Genomic DNA, 16166 nt, shown 5'->3' with positions numbered 1-16166 from the left:
TTTATGAGTAAAGGGGACTCTGCTTGTCGGAAGGCTGGATTTTTCTCTATCTAGTGTAGTGACCCAAGATGTCTTTATGACATTAATCAGTAACGATAATCGACATGTCCAAAACACCAACAGGCCTTGAAAACTAAATCTGGGCGATAAACGGCCAATCTTCCGTTTTTCACTCCTGTTCCATGTATCTCTGCCATGACCTCGGCACCTTTGATCTCCTCATACTCCCATCAATCCTCCATCAAGTCAGAAGTCAAATACATACTGAGAGAATATTCCTCCAGCGTGATCACAGGCTAAGACTTGTCCATACCAAAACCTCCAGACTCTCGATCATTCTACACTCTTCTCGCGATCACCTTTAGTTCTTGGCCTCAACCTCGTCCCATGGCAGAGCACCAGCCTTTCCAGGGATAGGGTGACCCTCACGATCCATGTAGACAGTCTTCTCGGAAGATTGAAGGCGCCAGACCAAAACGCGGAAGCCCCAAGACTCGGGACCATTGAAAGCAGGCTTGAGCTCTTCGTGAAGAGCAGACTTAGCAGCAAGACTTCCAGGTTCCTCGAACATGTTTTCGTTGTTCTGAATCAAGTTGGTGAATTGAGTATCCTTCATGCAGATGATCTCGATGTCGCCTTCGGCAATGTTGGTTGAGACAAGCTCAGCTGCAGCGCCAAAGACAAGGAAGGGAATCCACTTCCAGTCGGTGTATTCACCTGATTTGCCGTCGACAGGTTCGCGGTGGATGAAGGAGCGGATAAAGTGACTTCCAGGCTTGCGGCTGTCGAGAATAGCCTTCTGAAGGAACTCGGTCGAGATAGAAAGGGTCGGGTGAGGGTTGGTGATGTTGAGAGGGGAGTTGGAATCAGTGGCATTGGCGTCCTCCGAAGCCTCCTTTCCCTTTCCGATACCAACAGCAGAGCCGCGGACAGTCTCTTCATCCTCCCAGCCGTCTTCAGACATGCCAGTACCATCGTAGCGGTAAGATACAGGGTCCGACTGGACAACCTGGTGAACCGGCATGGTGGTCTTGAATTTGATACGAGCCATAGTAGAGGCCTCTGAGCAAACGACGGACTTCTCTGTGCTGTGCAGCAAGATGGCAGACTCGGTATCGGAGATGGGCTCAGTCGGGTAAACATGAACCATGGGTTCATCCACTTGAGGGTCCGAGGCTGGGTAGTCCGCCATAGTGTAGGTAGACAAAGAGTCGGACTTGTTGTCTTCTTCGTCAGTGTCGACGCCCTTCTCGTGAAGGCTGGCTTCAATAGCCCACTCGAGAACAGATTTCTCTGTCTCAAGCTCTTTGAGACGATCCTGCATTTCCTCGCGACCCATGTTTGATGTGACGGGCGGGTGGACTATGGTGTTGATTTTGTCGATGTGGTAAGGTGAAAGGCAGCGAGTTGTCTGTTTGACTATCTTGAAAGGTGTTATTGAGTTGTTGTTGAGATATTGTCGAGTTACTCACCAGATGTTTTCAAGGTTGCGGTTGTGGGAGAAGGGAAGATGGTTGAATGGCCCAGCTTGAGAGATGAAATCTGTTTATGACGAGATTGAGAAGACTGAAGCTAATCGGATGGCATCTGCCACTGCCACTGGTATCCAATTCACCAGAAACAGCTCTATTGGCACTGACAACCCTCTGTTCTGCTGTTTCTTGCTTGGCTGGCCGCCAGTCGCAGGGCCTCCCACTCATGTTCATAGGGTCTCATTCTGACACTGCTCGCCAGATGTTGACTCAGTTATACTTGACCCGGTTGTGGTGGATTCTCATGGAACTGTTGTTCTACGAAATCTTCCAGGTGTGTCTAAGTCTTTACAGTGCCGCTCACCCTTTCATTGTCTGTTCATCGGGAGGCTTTCTTCAACCTGGCTGTGTATGCTTTAGGACTGTTCTCTCTCACACATAATTGTGTTCGCAGTGAGAGAAGGACTAGTACTTCTGCTAGTTCACGCACTCTAGTATCTACAGTCGTTCTGTTGCCGCTCAACAAAATTATCCTTGACATCTTTCTCATGCCGCGACTGAGCCCGGCTACCAGATCCGAATTGAAGTGTTATGTCAATGAGAGTATTTATACTATAGTACCACTCTTCATGAATCTATCAGTTTTACTCACATGACTGGAGAATAGTTTGGACTTTCAGAGCGAGTCTTGAATATATTCTCCCACGTGCCATCATACTCCCTTCCCTTGCAGTTCCCTGCTCCAATAAAGAGAAAGCTATCTCTATGCATAACATAACGATTACTATGCAATTAGCAAACTGATTGGCCCCCACTCTCACCGATACAGTGTTTTATACCCCCAGGTGGCTGCATGTTTATCAGTGCTATTGCCATAGATGGAAAGCAGTGCGGCTGACACAAGGCATATTTCAATCCTGTCATAACCAATCAAGAATTGTGTGGCTTATGCATGACACGCTGGTCAATCAACTCTGCATGACAATCAAGGCAGAAGTGCAACTAAGATGTCTATGAGTGGCTAAGCCTCCACACTAGTGGAGGGAGGGGCCTCAGTGAGACTGCACCGTGAAGCAGTCAGCCCGCAGGAGGACGGAGGAAAGTGAAGTTCAAAAGGGAGCTGAAATCCCCAACCCTTTTGGCAATGCCTTCTTTCGTTCTTTGATCCGCGAGAGCCATTGCCCTCAGTATGGCTGATCACTCCCTTGAAGCTGTTGCCCAGCTGGGTACAAGTCTCGCGAGTAAACTCAACTTGCACTCTGAAGGATGTCGCAAATCTCGTCAGCGACTCCCGAAGCTGGTGTCTCTGGTCAACTCGACTGCTTCGACCATCCGTCAGATTCATGATCTGATTCAGCAGAACGACAAGATCTTCACGGAAGCATGCGTGAAAGACATCAACTCCCTTGCTGCCAAATGCAGGGCTATTTATGTCGGAGTTTTGACGCTCATCGCGAAGAAAACACAGAGTGTCAGTGGAGATAAAGATGCAAAGACCTTGTCGGCTGAGCAGATTGAGGAGCTCTTGGCCTGTCTTGCCAACATGAGTGTCTGGCGAACCGAGGCTTGGAACTGGCTGGAGCCGCGATTCAAGATTTGCCAGCAGGAGTTGAAGCAAGTCAAGTTTGAACTTGTCCTGCGTTATCTCCTTGGAAGTATTGCCCGGCTTCAGATGGAGTCAGTAAATCCCTTGTCTCCCTTTGAAGTGAGATACTAACGTCGAGTCAGAACTATGGTACGTTCCCCAGGCGCTTGGGAAAATGAAAACTCCCTGCGATGTTTCGCCGAGAACGTCGCTGAAAGGCGCGTGATGTACTACAAGTCTTACAACAGAAGGCGCGCTGCCTGGAACAAGGCACCTTCACCAAAGGCCTCGTTCGACGATGTCAGAAGTGTTTATTCAACATCAACGTCAGTATAAACCCTCCCGTTAGCAATAACATCTTACTGACTGTGTATCCTATATAGCACAAGTACCGCGGTCCTTTCTCCACGCGTGACAGTAATCGATCGAGACAGCTTCGATGAGAAGGTCAAGACTGAAACAGTTGATATTTCGAAAGAGTCTTCAGAAATTACCGTTGAGAACACTATCCAGAACAAGCAGTCTGATAACTCTTCTCGAAACTGGTTCCAACGTCTCTTCTCTTCTAGTCCCAAAGAGGATTGGAAGAATGAAGACATCATGGCTTTCGTTCTTGACATGAGCCACGCAAACAAGCTCATCACCAGACTGGAGCTAGATGACAAGGAGCTCAAAGCCAACCTCTCCAAGCTGACCTCGAGTCGTCTCTGGAAACGTCGCCTTAACCTTGTCGAGCAATACTCGGCCCTTGATCAGAATGTTCGCCAGGATGTCGATAATGCCATCATTGTCGCAAAGCGCAAGAGCACCCGTGAAATGACTCTTGTGGCCATGGTGGCCAAGAAGTCAGACTCGCAGAAGGCCGCTGACAAAGGATCTGGCTTCCACTATGCTCCTGATCTTAATGTCACTCTCTACTTCAAGCTAGGTGCTGAGTTTGAGCCGATCTATCTGATTGATCAAGAGAGAAGGCTTGAGTTGCCTTACACGTCTTGTGCCACTTTCAAGGTATGTAACCCAAACGAGGGTATCTTGAACGAACCGATACTAATCTTTGATGGCAGATGATGAGAGATCTGATGACACAAACCAACTGGGCCCCCGGCGTTGCTCACCATATCATGGCTGGTCGGTACGATCTCTGCACTCAAGACGGTCTAGCGGTCATGCTTGGAACATGGGACTCAGTTCGTCGTCCCGGCATGACACTGACCCTCAAGATCTGGCCACCTCCAGGTCCACCAGGTCCACCTCGGCCCAGAATGTGCCCACCCCCGCCCATGGGCTACGTTCCGCCAGTCAAAAAATACAGCCAAGAGATGAAGGAGACCTATCATGAGATGGTGGAGTTGCTCGGCCTCTCTGAAGGGTGTGTTCCAGACCAGGAGACTGTCAAGTCTGGACTAGGAGACCTTCTGCGTCTGTGGACTAATGCTATTGATCCCCATACAGAGGATTGTTCGGATTGTGCATCGTTCATGATGAGCTATACCTCTTCGAGCTCTGAGTACAGCGACTGAGATACTGGCGATATTGGGTGGGAAGGTCTCCTTTGTTGAGTGCTTATGTTTACCTTGATGACCAAATTGATGATCTGATTTGCGAGAACCTTGTTGTCTGAAATGCCGCGGTATTAGGTAGTGAACATGCGCCAAATGCACAAGACATAAGCGCAATGCATGTTCAAGCTGAACGTCTTCTCTTGGGGCTATCTGATACAAAACATGCCAATGACATAGCTGTTGTGTTCGCTAATCTTAGCATCATTCCTTCTAGAACAAAGGTATACTGCTAAACATGACCCGATTCAACTGAAACACCATAACCAGGTATAATGACACCTTTTCCGTGAAACTTAAACCCGCATGAACCTTATCGGCCTGCCCATCAATTAAAGGCTCTAGAGATGGTGCAACATCAATACTCTACGTAATGAGCCGCTCTGGACCCCTGACCAACAACTACCAGCAAATAAATGGCCAGACAATTCCAGGTGATTATTCGCCATCGTATCCACTGCATTCGCCCCTAACGAGCCCAGAAGCCGACAAGCGGAGGTTAGACTTTTCCTCTGGCCGCTAAAAGCTCCACATCAGCTGTCCCCAAGCCCCATATTCTTCCCCATTCTCACTACGCTCTAGGGGACACCGCGCGCTAGCAGTGAAAACTTCGAATTGCGCAATCGGAGCCTTGTAAGAAAAAAAATGGATAGTACCGAGATTAAATAAAGAATCAGAAGATCTTGTGTTCCTTGGCGATGATACATTTCTCCTCTCCACATTCTCTACTTCGTTTGGTGATATCAACATGACGTCTCATAAGGGTCTTGACGTTGATGCTATTCAGGCTGCTCCGCCCGTGGTGCAGAACCATGATACCGATGATGAGAAGCCTGTTCTCAACACGGGAGGCCACGGGCCTACGCAACGAAGGCTGAAGGACTATCACATCACTTGGATTGGTCTTTGCAGTGGTATCGGTACAGGTCTGTTTATTGGAACTGGTTCGGCTTATGCCAGTGCTGGTCCTGCTGGTTTGCTTCTGGCGTACATCGTCGTTGGCGCTGTTCTTTGGTGTGTTATGCAGAGTATCTCTGAGCTCGCGACCCTGGTAAGATCCCTGGAGCAACTTGCGTCGTTGTGATGCTGACCTGTAACTATAGTTCCCTACTGCTGGTTCGTTCCCTCATTGGGCTACTCGCTTCATTGACCCTTCAGTCGGTTTCTCATTGGCCATCTCATACGGGTACTGCTATACCATCGCCATTGCCTCCGAATGCTCAGCCGCCGCTGTTCTCGTCAGCTACTGGACCGATCTCACTCCCGCCGTCGTCATCACCATCAGTCTGGTTCTCATCCTATGGATCAACTTGATGAGCGTCCGATTCTTTGGTGAGACTGAAGTCGTCACTGGTGGCATCAAGGTCCTCTGCTTCCTCGGTCTCGTCATTGTCGCGATTGTCATCACTGCCGGCGGTGGTCCCAATCACAAGTCCATCGGCTTCAAGTACTGGAATAACCCTGGCGCTTGGGTCGACTATAACGGCATCACTGGTTCAACTGGACATTTCCTCGGCTTCCTCTCTGCCTTCGTCAACGCTTCTTTCTCTTTCGTTGGTATTGAGACCGTCGTCATCACCGCCGCCGAGTCCGTCAACCCTCACAAGGCTATCCCCAAGGCCGCCAACCGCGTCACCTACCGTATCGGCTTCTTCTACGTCCTCGGAGCGCTCTTGATTGGTCTCATCGTAGATCCACGCAATGCTGACCTTGTTTCTGGTTCTGGAAACGCCAAAAGCTCCCCATGGGTCATCGCCATCCAGACCGCCGGTATCAAGGTCCTCCCTTCCATCGTCAATGCCTGTATCTTGGTCTCTGCCTGGTCTGCTGGCAACTCCTACTGCTGGGTTGGCTCACGTATGATCCTCGCCATGACTACCGATCGACAGCTCCCTCAGTTCTTCGCCCGCACCACCAAGAACGGTGTCCCTTACGTTGCAGTCATCACTGCCTGGTTGTTTGGGCCCTTGGCGTATCTGAGTAAGTCGCTCCTGCCATAATCATCTTTAGATGCCTTACTAACAATCACTAGGTCTTGGTTCTGGTGGCGCTGCTCAAGCTTTCTCTTGGCTTCTCAACCTCAGCACAGTCGCGGGCCTCATCGCATGGGGAACTCTCTGCTTCTGCTACATCCGCTTCTACCGCGCCATGAAGGTTCAAGGCGTCGATCGCAACACGCTTCCTTGGAAAGCCCCTTGGCAGCCTTACACCGCCTGGTTCGGCGGCATTGGTTCTATTGTCATTACCCTCGTTGCTGGATTCCCTGTCTTCCTCAAGGGCAACTGGAAGACTGCCGATTTCGTTGCGTCTTATGTTGGCATCCCAATCTTCATCGTTCCCATCATCGCATGGAAGCTTTATTACCGCACCAAGGTTCTACGAGCCCACGAAATCGACTTGTGGTCTGGTCGTTTATCTGACGATGCCATCTCAGCCCATGACACTGAGCGGGAGCATGTCTAAGAGCGTCCTGTATCTCCAAATCCTCTTCCATGAAATTCCGCTTAAAAGCCTGGCTTCGTCATACCTATAGACTATATTTTGAATTAATTACTCGGCATTGGAAACGTATATAGACAAGCGATATCATCCCAAATAGAACTGGACTTTCTGGCTTGACAATCATTCACTGTTTTATGGCATCACGCAGAGCAGTTAGTGGCTTAATCACATATGCTGACATCGCGTTCTCATTTTTGCGTGTATGTCTCTTTATCGACGAGCGCCGTTGGGCAGGCTCGGGGAAGAAAGAAAACTCGGGACCTTGATCCTAAATGACAAAAGGATTTAGGTAACTCAGTATAAGTTCAGCCTAATCCTAGGATACCTTTTGCTGAGTTGAGTTTGACATCGGACCATAGTAAGGTTTGTGAACGATAAATTTGGCTTCAGTCTACTGCCATACAATTCCTTGGTCAAAATCGACCTGCTCTGGCGTAGTTGCAGTTGGGCATAATATCACGATCCCATTCTCTTTATCCTCTTGCCCTGGAATTGGATGATCAATGTTGAGATCAGCCATCATCACTCCAACCTAAGCAACTCGTTAGCCAAAGCCCAAAGTCAGCACGGTTAAAGTAGCAACTTACCTTCCCAGCAGTCTCTTGATCAACACCAGACGCTCTCAACGTCTGCGCTAGCCGAACAGCCAAAGACGCAGCAAACATGTTATTCTTCCCTACTTCGACCATGACGGTCATGAGAGCCGTAAAGTTGGCCTCGCTTTGAAGGTCACCAGTCGTGAGAAAGTCCGACAAGAAAAACGATGCCGCGATAAACGACGCAAACGAGACCAGCGGATTGCGGAACCTGGTGTTCAAATCCGTGACCAGCGCCACCGTGATCATGATTTGAACCGCCGATTCCATCACTCTCGCTTTCGTAGTGGGCAGCGCAGCCATGTCCACCTGCGACCTTGTCAACGCGGATTGATGAATGCATATCAAGGCCGTATGTAATTGAAGATTGATGAGAACCGCTTCAGGGCTTTCCATGTTCTCTGGACACCGGAGATCCAAAGGTAATGTCGCAAACGCATTTGTGACTGCTTCGTCGAGTTGTTGGAGTTGGTGCCAGTCATTGTTGTCCGCATCCTCTTCGACATTTCTGGAGAAGTTGAAGCACTCGTTGAAGAGATGGACAGCGACTACTCTGCAGGCGCTTGTAGAGAGCTCATACATACCCTGTCCTAGGGCTTGTCTGAGAGTTAACGTGGCTATTGGCGTGTTCGATAACAATGCATCGATAGATGATGGGAGTCGTGTTTGTATCTAGTTGGGTCAGATGGTAGGACAAACGTTGACGAATTGGCTGTACTCACGCTCCTCCAATCCATCATGGTCGGCCATCCGCCTGTGCTGCTTGTGATACGATCAGTCGTGAAAATGACCCAGAAGGTCTTTCTGCGCTCTTCCTCCTCTGTGAAGTCCAACGCGATCGGGAGTGTCAGGCCTGCTGCATTCTTCCCATCTAGTCGGTGCAGCCCCAGAATTTGGGCTAGCCGGATAGCTCTGGCGATACTCATTGATGCTCTGGAGAACCAGAGATGCTGCGCTTCGAAATGGCTTATGAGAACCCAAGCTTGACAATGCGCCAGTGATATCTGGTCACTGTCGCTCTGCTTTTGGTCAATGCCATGCTGGGCATGTCACTCTCGGGAACGCTCACCTTCATCTCATCGGCTTGGATGTACTGGCGCGCTCGCACATAGAATGCCTCAGCCATGGGCTTGTAAGTCGGCGATGCACTTGCTCCAGCGGCTAGGATGGCATACTGCAGGCACATGGGTGGCTGCATATGAGCGGGCCTGTAGAGTGATGCGATGTACCTCTCGCCATGGATCATGAAAGAGTCGGATTGAAGTTTGGTAAAGTATATCGATGTTCTGATACCTCAAATTAATCCTTCGTCCTGATGGGTCATTTGTGAGGCCTTACAGCTCATCCACCAAATGCGGAGGCGGCAGGCCCTCGAATCGGCCGGTGTCAACAAGTTCCGTGCTGGTACTGAATGGCTGAAATTCCGGTGGACTGCTCTGGGCTTCTAATCTGGCCTCCAAGTCTCCTACAAACACTGTCAATGGCCCAAGTCTCAAAGTGAAGCTGTCTCCACTTCCACTTACGGATGCGACTCTGCATATCCCGAAGTCGCGGTCTGTTGGCGGGATTAATAACCGGCTTCTTCCTCGCCGAGGGATAATCGCAAACTTCGCCAATCTTGACGCATCGGCCACAGATTGGCAAGACCCTATTACATTTCAACTTGCGCACTCTGCATCGTTGACACGACCACGGCGACAGCGGGCCCAGGTCGGATTCGGAGCTTGAGGGCGCCTGTGGCGATTGGGAGTGAGATTGAGAGTGCGACCCCTCAGACACGGACATGGTTTAGTGGCGTCGGCGGGGTACGTCTTGGCGAACAGGAGATAACGAAGGCCTATAACAGGCGCTGGGCTATTGCTGCAGATCGAGATGGTACGGTCGAGACTATGTTTGTTTCGGAGGAAAGGATAAAGAGTTTGTTTGATCAGGAGACTTTGCTCTTTTGCTCTTTGCTCTCTGACTTGAGCTGCGGGGAGAATGTCAGCATGCCTTCCTGTTTTGGGTTACTCTGGATTCCTACGATGGTCGCGTCTCGTTCTTATCTTATCTCCCCACGGGCATACACGGTCCATACTATAAGCTTAAGCCAACCTCAAGATTTAACACTACAAACATCCGTACATACATCTTGAGAGATCTCTGATCATCACAGTCAATCAATTTTGCCTTTTGCAACACTTGTACTCGCTTTTAATCCTCCTACCCACCACTTGGCCTCACCTCGTTATCGCCATTCATCAAGGTTCATCAACCAAGACACTCTGTTTCAATGCACGCACTGTCTCAGAACAGTTAAAGCCCAATAAACACTGCGTCACGAATAAGTTGGCGAGCAAAAGGTCTCGACTATAACCGTCCGTGCCCGCATCGGGACATCGCACATACTAGGACTTTAAGCATATCAAAAAGCTTCTAGACTACCGAAGATCGTCGTCACTTTCCTTTACCAGTCACAATCCCGACAAATAACGCGCCCCGATTCGCTGGTTCCCCAGCGCGTAGAGATGATCAGGAACCTTTGCACTGCCGGCCAAACTAACATCACAGCGATAATGCACCAAGCGACAGGGGTGCACCCAAATGGAGCTGCCCCTTTGGGAAAGGCAAATGGGAGCTTCCGTGCTTGGGTTGTTGTATCACATATATCACCTACCTTTTTTGAAGCTATCGTCCGCATGGCATCATTCACAGAAGTTCTTCGAGATAGAGGGTCTGCTGATCCGACTATAGTATCAAGATATCTTGTCTTGTCTAATAACTATAAATTCGAGCTCACCACCGCTATGTGAAACCCATCACCCCGCACCTCAAATCATCCTTCTTCACTGACAAGATGCGGTCCTCTCTTCTCCTCGCTCTTCTCCCCCTGGCTGTTGCCACGGCTGTTCCCAGCTCCAAGAAGGTTGACTACAACGGTTTCAAGAGCCTGCGTGTCACTCTTCCCAAGGGCGCCAAGAATGCTGTAGCCGAGATCAACAAGCTCTCTGCTACCATCCTCAACCCCGGTGCCAAGGAGGAGCTCGACATTGTTGTTTCTCCCGACAACATCGATGCCGTCACCAAGATCGCTTCCGACACCACTGTCCTCGTCGAGGATGTCGGTGCTGCTCTTGCTGAGGAGGAGACCTCTGAGATCTACGCTGGTGAGTATTCCAAGTAACGCATGAAACGCCAAGGAGCTAACATATGTGCAGTCCCCAGTGAATCTTGGTTCACCGCCTATCACAGCTACGCTGATCACCTCACCTTTCTCAAGGACCTGCAGTCTAGCTTCCCTAGCCAGTCTGAGATTGTGACTCTTGGCAACTCTTTCCAAGGTCGTGCTCTCACTGGTATTCACATTTGGGGTAGCGGTGGTAAGGGCTCCAAGCCCGCCATTGTCTTCCACGGAACTGTCCACGCTCGCGAGTGGATTGCGACCATGGCATGTTTATCTCAATGTTAATATGATTGCAATTGCGACTAACCATTTGTGTAGACTGCCGAGTACATGGCCTACCAGCTCTTGACCAAGTACAGCAGCGACTCCGCTGTCAAGGCTATTGTCGACAAGTTCGACTTCTACATCACCCCCGTTGTCAACCCTGATGGTAAGATTCATCCATCCGCCGGTCCTCCGAGTCAGCTAACCCAGACCCACAGGTTTCGTCTACACCCAGACCACCAACCGTCTCTGGCGCAAGAACCGACAGACTGTCTCTGGCAACTCCTGTGTTGGTCGTGACATCAACCGTAACTGGCCTTACAAGTGGGAGCTTACTGGCGGTGCCTCCACCAACCCTTGTGACGAGACCTACAAGGGACAAGCCGCTGGTGACAGCCCTGAGCTCAAGGCCATCAAGGGCCAGATTGACTCTCTTGCTGCTGGCAAGGGCATCACTTTCTACGTCGACTTCCACTCTTATGGACAGTATGTCCTCTGGCGTAAGTCCTCCTGAAGACCCCTTAGTTCTCTTGATCAATACTAATGATGTCTCCAGCCTACGGCTACGACTGCAGCTTCGTTGCCCCTGAGGAGGCCGCCCTCAAGACCGTTGGTACCCGCATCACCAACGCCATCCGCAGCAACTCTGGGCAGACTTACACTGCTGGTAACTCTTGCCGCGCTCTGTATGCCACCACTGGCGACAGTCTCGACTACATTCAGGGTGTTGCTAAGGCCAAGTACTCTTACACCATCGAGCTCCGTGACCGCGGCACCTATGGCTTTAGCTTGCCCGCCAGCCAGATCCAGGCTACTGTCCGCGAGACTTGGGCTGGTATCGTTGCTGGTCTGACTGGTCTGTAAATGGCCGACTAGGCTGACGTAGCCTCACATGTAATCACGATGGAACCCCATGATCGACAAGGGCAGATTGCTACCTGAAAATGTTGACAAGGATTTGTTGGCTTTATCTAAAGTACATATTACTCAAAATACATACATGATTCTCACGATACTGTCTCATAAACATCCGGGCTGCTCGAGAGTTGGTGAGCATACTCGAGAACTCGATTCCAACATCTCTGTGCTTAATTCTTTGTGGAGCTTCCATCGATATTCACAGCCTGGCCTTCAATGTCTGCGAATTTCTCTCCAAGGGCTGCCTGTTGCTCTGCAATCTCGTCTGCGGGGATCCTGTCGGGTGTAGTGTTGACGAGCATGATCATGGGCAGAAGAGAAGCACCTAACAAGCCAAAGGTCACACAGCTGAATTATATTAGTACTCTTGGAAATTATTGGCGGAAAATCAAGAACTTACAACCCAACAAGAGGATCGCTCTTCGTCTGAGTGTTCATGCCATAAGCAATAGCCTGGCCAATCGCCTCGAGGCAGCGAAACGCAGCTCCGTTGCGAACATTCTCTGAACAAGAAATCAGAATTATATATCTTAGGGTATGCATGTTCTCTATATCTTACCTTGTGCGTCTGTCGCGAACGATGACAGAAGCCAGTACATGTACGACTGAGACAGGGGTCCTGTAGTCTGCACAAAGAAGTACGGCAAGAAGGAAGTAGCGAAGAGGCTGTCATCCCAGTCGATAGCTCCCGGGTCATTGCGATCAAATCGAGCTTGCATGATGATGGACCAGATGTAGACTCCAACGTTGAGAATGACAACAGTATAGAGGCCGATCTGGGCGCGGCGACGTTGGGTCAATTTCTTAGCATCGAGAATGAAGCCAAGGCCGAAGCAGCCAACACTGAGCTTATGTCAGTACTGCCAAACTCACTCGTGTGGAGTACTTACATGCAAAAGAACGGCGAGATGAGCGATGAAAGCGCACGGGCACGAACGGTAAAGTGGATGCCGAGATATGTTGACCAGGAGCCGCTGTATCCGTGTTAGTTGCCGATTGCCTTGTCACTTCCGGCAATCTCACCTGTAGAAGAAAGACCAAACCGCCCAGATTGATGACAAAATGATGAGGCGCGAGGTCATGGTCTTTGCGATGCGCTTTACCTCAAGCTTGGTGGAGAGGGTCTCGGTAGTAACAATCTTGGTACCATCCGATCGAATGACATGCTCAAAGGGAGTGATCATGAAAGCAAACGGCAGGCTACATGATCACCTTAGCGACGTGTCCAAGATAATTATATGCAGTTCTACTCACGCCAGGCACTCGATGATGAGAAAGGCGATGTAAGTGTCTGGAGTGACTCCACCACTAACACCTTTCTCATGGTTCTTCGACAGACTAGGGATGACATGTCAGTAGGATTCGTGGCCGGATACCGCGTATACTTACTTGATCGCACCGCCAACTAGCTGACCAAGGTTTCGCGACACAATCCATAGTGCCAGGTATTTACCACGGGCTCCCGAAGGGGCGAGAGTCATGATGGCACCAGCTTCAGCGACATACCAACAGCCCGTACCGATACCACCGATGGCACCACTGAGGATGAGATACTAGGTACGGTCAGCTATCCGGGGAGTCATGCATGGTGGAGTACTAACCCATTGGTTTCCGAACTTGCTGTTGCAATAGTATGCGGAGCCTTGAATGGGGAAGGACATGGAGCCAATCACCAAAGCCCATTTGACTCCAATCTTGTTCACGATAGGACCTCCCATGAAGCAAGCTGGGCATTTGTTTTAGTTTCGTCCTGATAACATTTGGTGGGAACATACTGAAGGCAAGCGCAGCATATCGAAGGGCCGTGGAGATGTTGGAGACCTGAGGTGTTGCAAGACCACCGCCACCGAGGCCTAAGAGAAGTTAGTAACAATACGTTGAAGCCCCGACTGCAGTGACTGACCAGCAATGGCATCCGACATGGCAGGACCACAGAAAGCCTGAATACTCAGAAGAATCATCTGAGTCAAACTGTGATGCCATATGTATTTCCACCTTGGGACATCTCTCGTCGTGTTCATATCAGCAGCTAGCACCGAAGGCTGAGGTGATCGAGCCCTGTCAGAGGGAGAAACTGCAGTCTTGTTGTCGGCCATTGTAGATAGATGACTTGAATCGAGGGATGGATGGGGGAAAGTCAGTCTTGACAGCGACGAGTGACTGACTTATATATGCCGATCTCAAGACTAACAGCCCCCCTCTTGCCGCTATCGCAGCTTCCCCACGGGGTAGGTCATTTTCCTCTACTTGAGAATGTGAGCGTGAAGGTCCAAGCGAAGACAATCAAGGTTTGTATCTTGGGCCAATCGGTGCTTGGCCGAGACTTGTTTATCCGACTTCGACGCGGGGTTGATCCGCTTTTTTATCATGTCTTTATCTCTTATCGGATAAGTCCCAAGCCCCAGATGCTGCGATAACAGGAGGGAAGGTCCAAGCGAGACTTCCGGCGATAACATCATGATGAACATAACGCTACACGCGACATGGAAAGATAGCTCACGCTAAGTGTTGACTGGTCTCATCTCGGGTACAGGAACCAGGTCAATGAGACGGTCCTTATCTTCCTGGACTTGCCATGCACCGTGGTTAGTCTCTGTCTTAGCGAAACGGAGCTTAATGACTCTTTTTGGATACGATGGGTATGTAGTCAAGAGTTTCCGCTTGGACTTTCCATAGCATTATTGTTAACAAGAAAATGCATTAACTAAGGCAATAGCTCGTCTCTCACCGTGATCAAACCGTCATCCAGATTTATAATTGCGAAGTTGGCCTAAGTTAAGCTTACCCTGAAGGCTGGTTGCAGTGGATCCAGCTGCCCCCTCGTCGCAAACAAAGCCGGCTCACTAAATCATCGCCCCAGGAACCAATTAGCGGCTTAACAGGCTAGCACAGGTTGTCTACATAGGTATGATATTATCATAACATCTCGCTTGACCACCTCCAAATATCTGCACTACATGCATTTTGCTCTGAATTTGCTCGCCCTAACGACAGAATGCAAAAAGTCAAATCGGAGAGCCAAACGCAATTGGTAGAGCTCAATTGTCAAAAGTGCAAAAATGAATCCCCGAAACCTGGATCGAACAAGTGACCTTTCGGTGTCAGATTAACAATTACAGCCGAACGCTCTTCCAGCTGAGCTATTCGGGGATAATCTCCGAATCCGGAGGAATAGCTATTGGTGCGGAGAGAGTTGCAAACTTAGACCCAAGTACCCAAGCTCACAACCCCACCAAGAAGCATTGCTCAGACAGGGCTGATGCGATCAATCAACGCGTACAAAATCGTAGTCTCGACCCTGCATCCTTCTCCTTTCCTTGTCGCGCGTCTGAAGCCTGGCCGGAGACAATGCTCTATCTCACATGACTCGACGCCAGTCATATTGTGCTGTTCAATGATTTCATACGCCAAACGACAGGGGGTTGTCGATTCGCCACCAGCGACTGGGGGTAGTTGATCGTCCTCATCGTAATGCTGAACCGTAGAAAACATATTAGACGCGAGGGTATCGGCTGGGGGTATCCCAAAAATTGGCGCGACGGCATTTCTATTCAGATCCTGTTGTCTGGAATGCTGATCGATGGGTTTAAGGTTGTGACGACAGCACGTCGGTTCATCGCAGCCACTATTGGATGCCCTAAGCTCGACTGGAACCTCGGCTTTCTCAGAGACGAACAAGGGCCGATTTGCTGTTAGAAGAGATTCTAGCTCATGAATACGCGCATGCGCTGCTCGCAGCTCTTCCTGAGTCGCCTTCAACTGAACCTCAAGAGACTCAGTTCGGGCTTTGACACGCGCACGATGACGACGTTGATTGTCGCGCACCCGAGTGGGGTTCGGATTCAGCGTCCATTTTGTCACGTTCGGGGGTTTGTCTGTCGAGTTCATGATACAAACCGGCGAGTGTGCTTCAGAGAATGATTTCGAATAATTGTAGAGGTGGCGGGTTATGGTAGTGACATATCATTTTATTGCCCCAAGTGGTTACGAACTGTGACATATCGAAGAATTTCCTCTTCTGGCACGATTGTTACCGTCGCTGATATCTTTGATTGGTCCAGTGTTGCTGAATCATCAGGCTTCCTGTGAACTCCAACATCTCGGCAC

General features: G+C 49.9%; 7 protein-coding genes and 1 non-coding gene across 8 annotated transcripts; 3 read left to right on the top strand and 5 right to left on the bottom strand.

Moving 5' to 3' along the window:
• Positions 1 to 361: 361 nt before the first annotated feature.
• FPRO_06803 (uncharacterized protein) lies at positions 362 to 1339 on the bottom strand (the record flags this gene model as incomplete). The annotated part of the gene is made up of 1 exon (XM_031228243.1): positions 362 to 1339. One exon carries the CDS (start codon positions 1337 to 1339, stop codon positions 362 to 364), a length of 978 nt encoding a protein of 325 aa, XP_031078599.1.
• A 1322-nt stretch (positions 1340 to 2661) lies between these two features.
• Positions 2662 to 4577, top strand: FPRO_06804 (uncharacterized protein; the record flags this gene model as incomplete). The annotated part of the gene is made up of 4 exons (XM_031228242.1): positions 2662 to 3149; positions 3201 to 3383; positions 3441 to 4065; positions 4122 to 4577. The coding sequence occupies 4 exons, from the start codon at positions 2662 to 2664 to the stop codon at positions 4575 to 4577; spliced, it is 1752 nt and encodes a 583-aa protein (XP_031078598.1).
• Positions 4578 to 5364: 787 nt separating this feature from the next.
• On the top strand, positions 5365 to 7079 carry FPRO_06805 (putative general amino acid permease; the record flags this gene model as incomplete). Its single annotated transcript, XM_031228241.1, has 3 exons — positions 5365 to 5667; positions 5720 to 6596; positions 6649 to 7079. The coding sequence occupies 3 exons, from the start codon at positions 5365 to 5367 to the stop codon at positions 7077 to 7079; spliced, it is 1611 nt and encodes a 536-aa protein (XP_031078597.1).
• Positions 7080 to 7509: 430 nt separating this feature from the next.
• Positions 7510 to 9499, bottom strand: FPRO_06806 (uncharacterized protein; the record flags this gene model as incomplete). The annotated part of the gene is made up of 6 exons (XM_031228240.1): positions 7510 to 7650; positions 7706 to 8386; positions 8437 to 8733; positions 8784 to 9000; positions 9053 to 9179; positions 9238 to 9499. The coding sequence occupies 6 exons, from the start codon at positions 9497 to 9499 to the stop codon at positions 7510 to 7512; spliced, it is 1725 nt and encodes a 574-aa protein (XP_031078596.1).
• Positions 9500 to 10550: 1051 nt separating this feature from the next.
• On the top strand, positions 10551 to 12005 carry FPRO_06807 (uncharacterized protein; the record flags this gene model as incomplete). Its single annotated transcript, XM_031228238.1, has 5 exons — positions 10551 to 10860; positions 10912 to 11141; positions 11196 to 11307; positions 11360 to 11641; positions 11698 to 12005. The coding sequence occupies 5 exons, from the start codon at positions 10551 to 10553 to the stop codon at positions 12003 to 12005; spliced, it is 1242 nt and encodes a 413-aa protein (XP_031078595.1).
• A 224-nt stretch (positions 12006 to 12229) lies between these two features.
• On the bottom strand, positions 12230 to 14155 carry FPRO_06808 (uncharacterized protein; the record flags this gene model as incomplete). Its single annotated transcript, XM_031228237.1, has 10 exons — positions 12230 to 12407; positions 12460 to 12562; positions 12619 to 12902; positions 12950 to 13033; positions 13083 to 13259; positions 13314 to 13397; positions 13449 to 13612; positions 13661 to 13785; positions 13835 to 13912; positions 13963 to 14155. 10 exons carry the CDS (start codon positions 14153 to 14155, stop codon positions 12230 to 12232), a joined length of 1470 nt encoding a protein of 489 aa, XP_031078594.1.
• Positions 14156 to 15123: 968 nt separating this feature from the next.
• tRNA lies at positions 15124 to 15209 on the bottom strand. Its single transcript is given in 2 exon segments — positions 15124 to 15159; positions 15173 to 15209. It is a non-coding gene; the product is annotated as a tRNA-Tyr (tRNA).
• Positions 15210 to 15305: 96 nt separating this feature from the next.
• On the bottom strand, positions 15306 to 15947 carry FPRO_06809 (uncharacterized protein; the record flags this gene model as incomplete). The annotated part of the gene is made up of 1 exon (XM_031228236.1): positions 15306 to 15947. The coding sequence occupies one exon, from the start codon at positions 15945 to 15947 to the stop codon at positions 15306 to 15308; it is 642 nt and encodes a 213-aa protein (XP_031078593.1).
• Between the last annotated feature and the right edge of the window lie 219 nt (positions 15948 to 16166).

Source organism: Fusarium proliferatum (assembly GCF_900067095.1).
Source record: "Fusarium proliferatum ET1 genome assembly, contig: FPRO_scaffold003, whole genome shotgun sequence".
Taxonomy (NCBI): Eukaryota; Fungi; Ascomycota; class Sordariomycetes; order Hypocreales; family Nectriaceae; genus Fusarium; species Fusarium proliferatum.
This window is presented reverse-complemented; position numbering and strand designations above follow the sequence as displayed.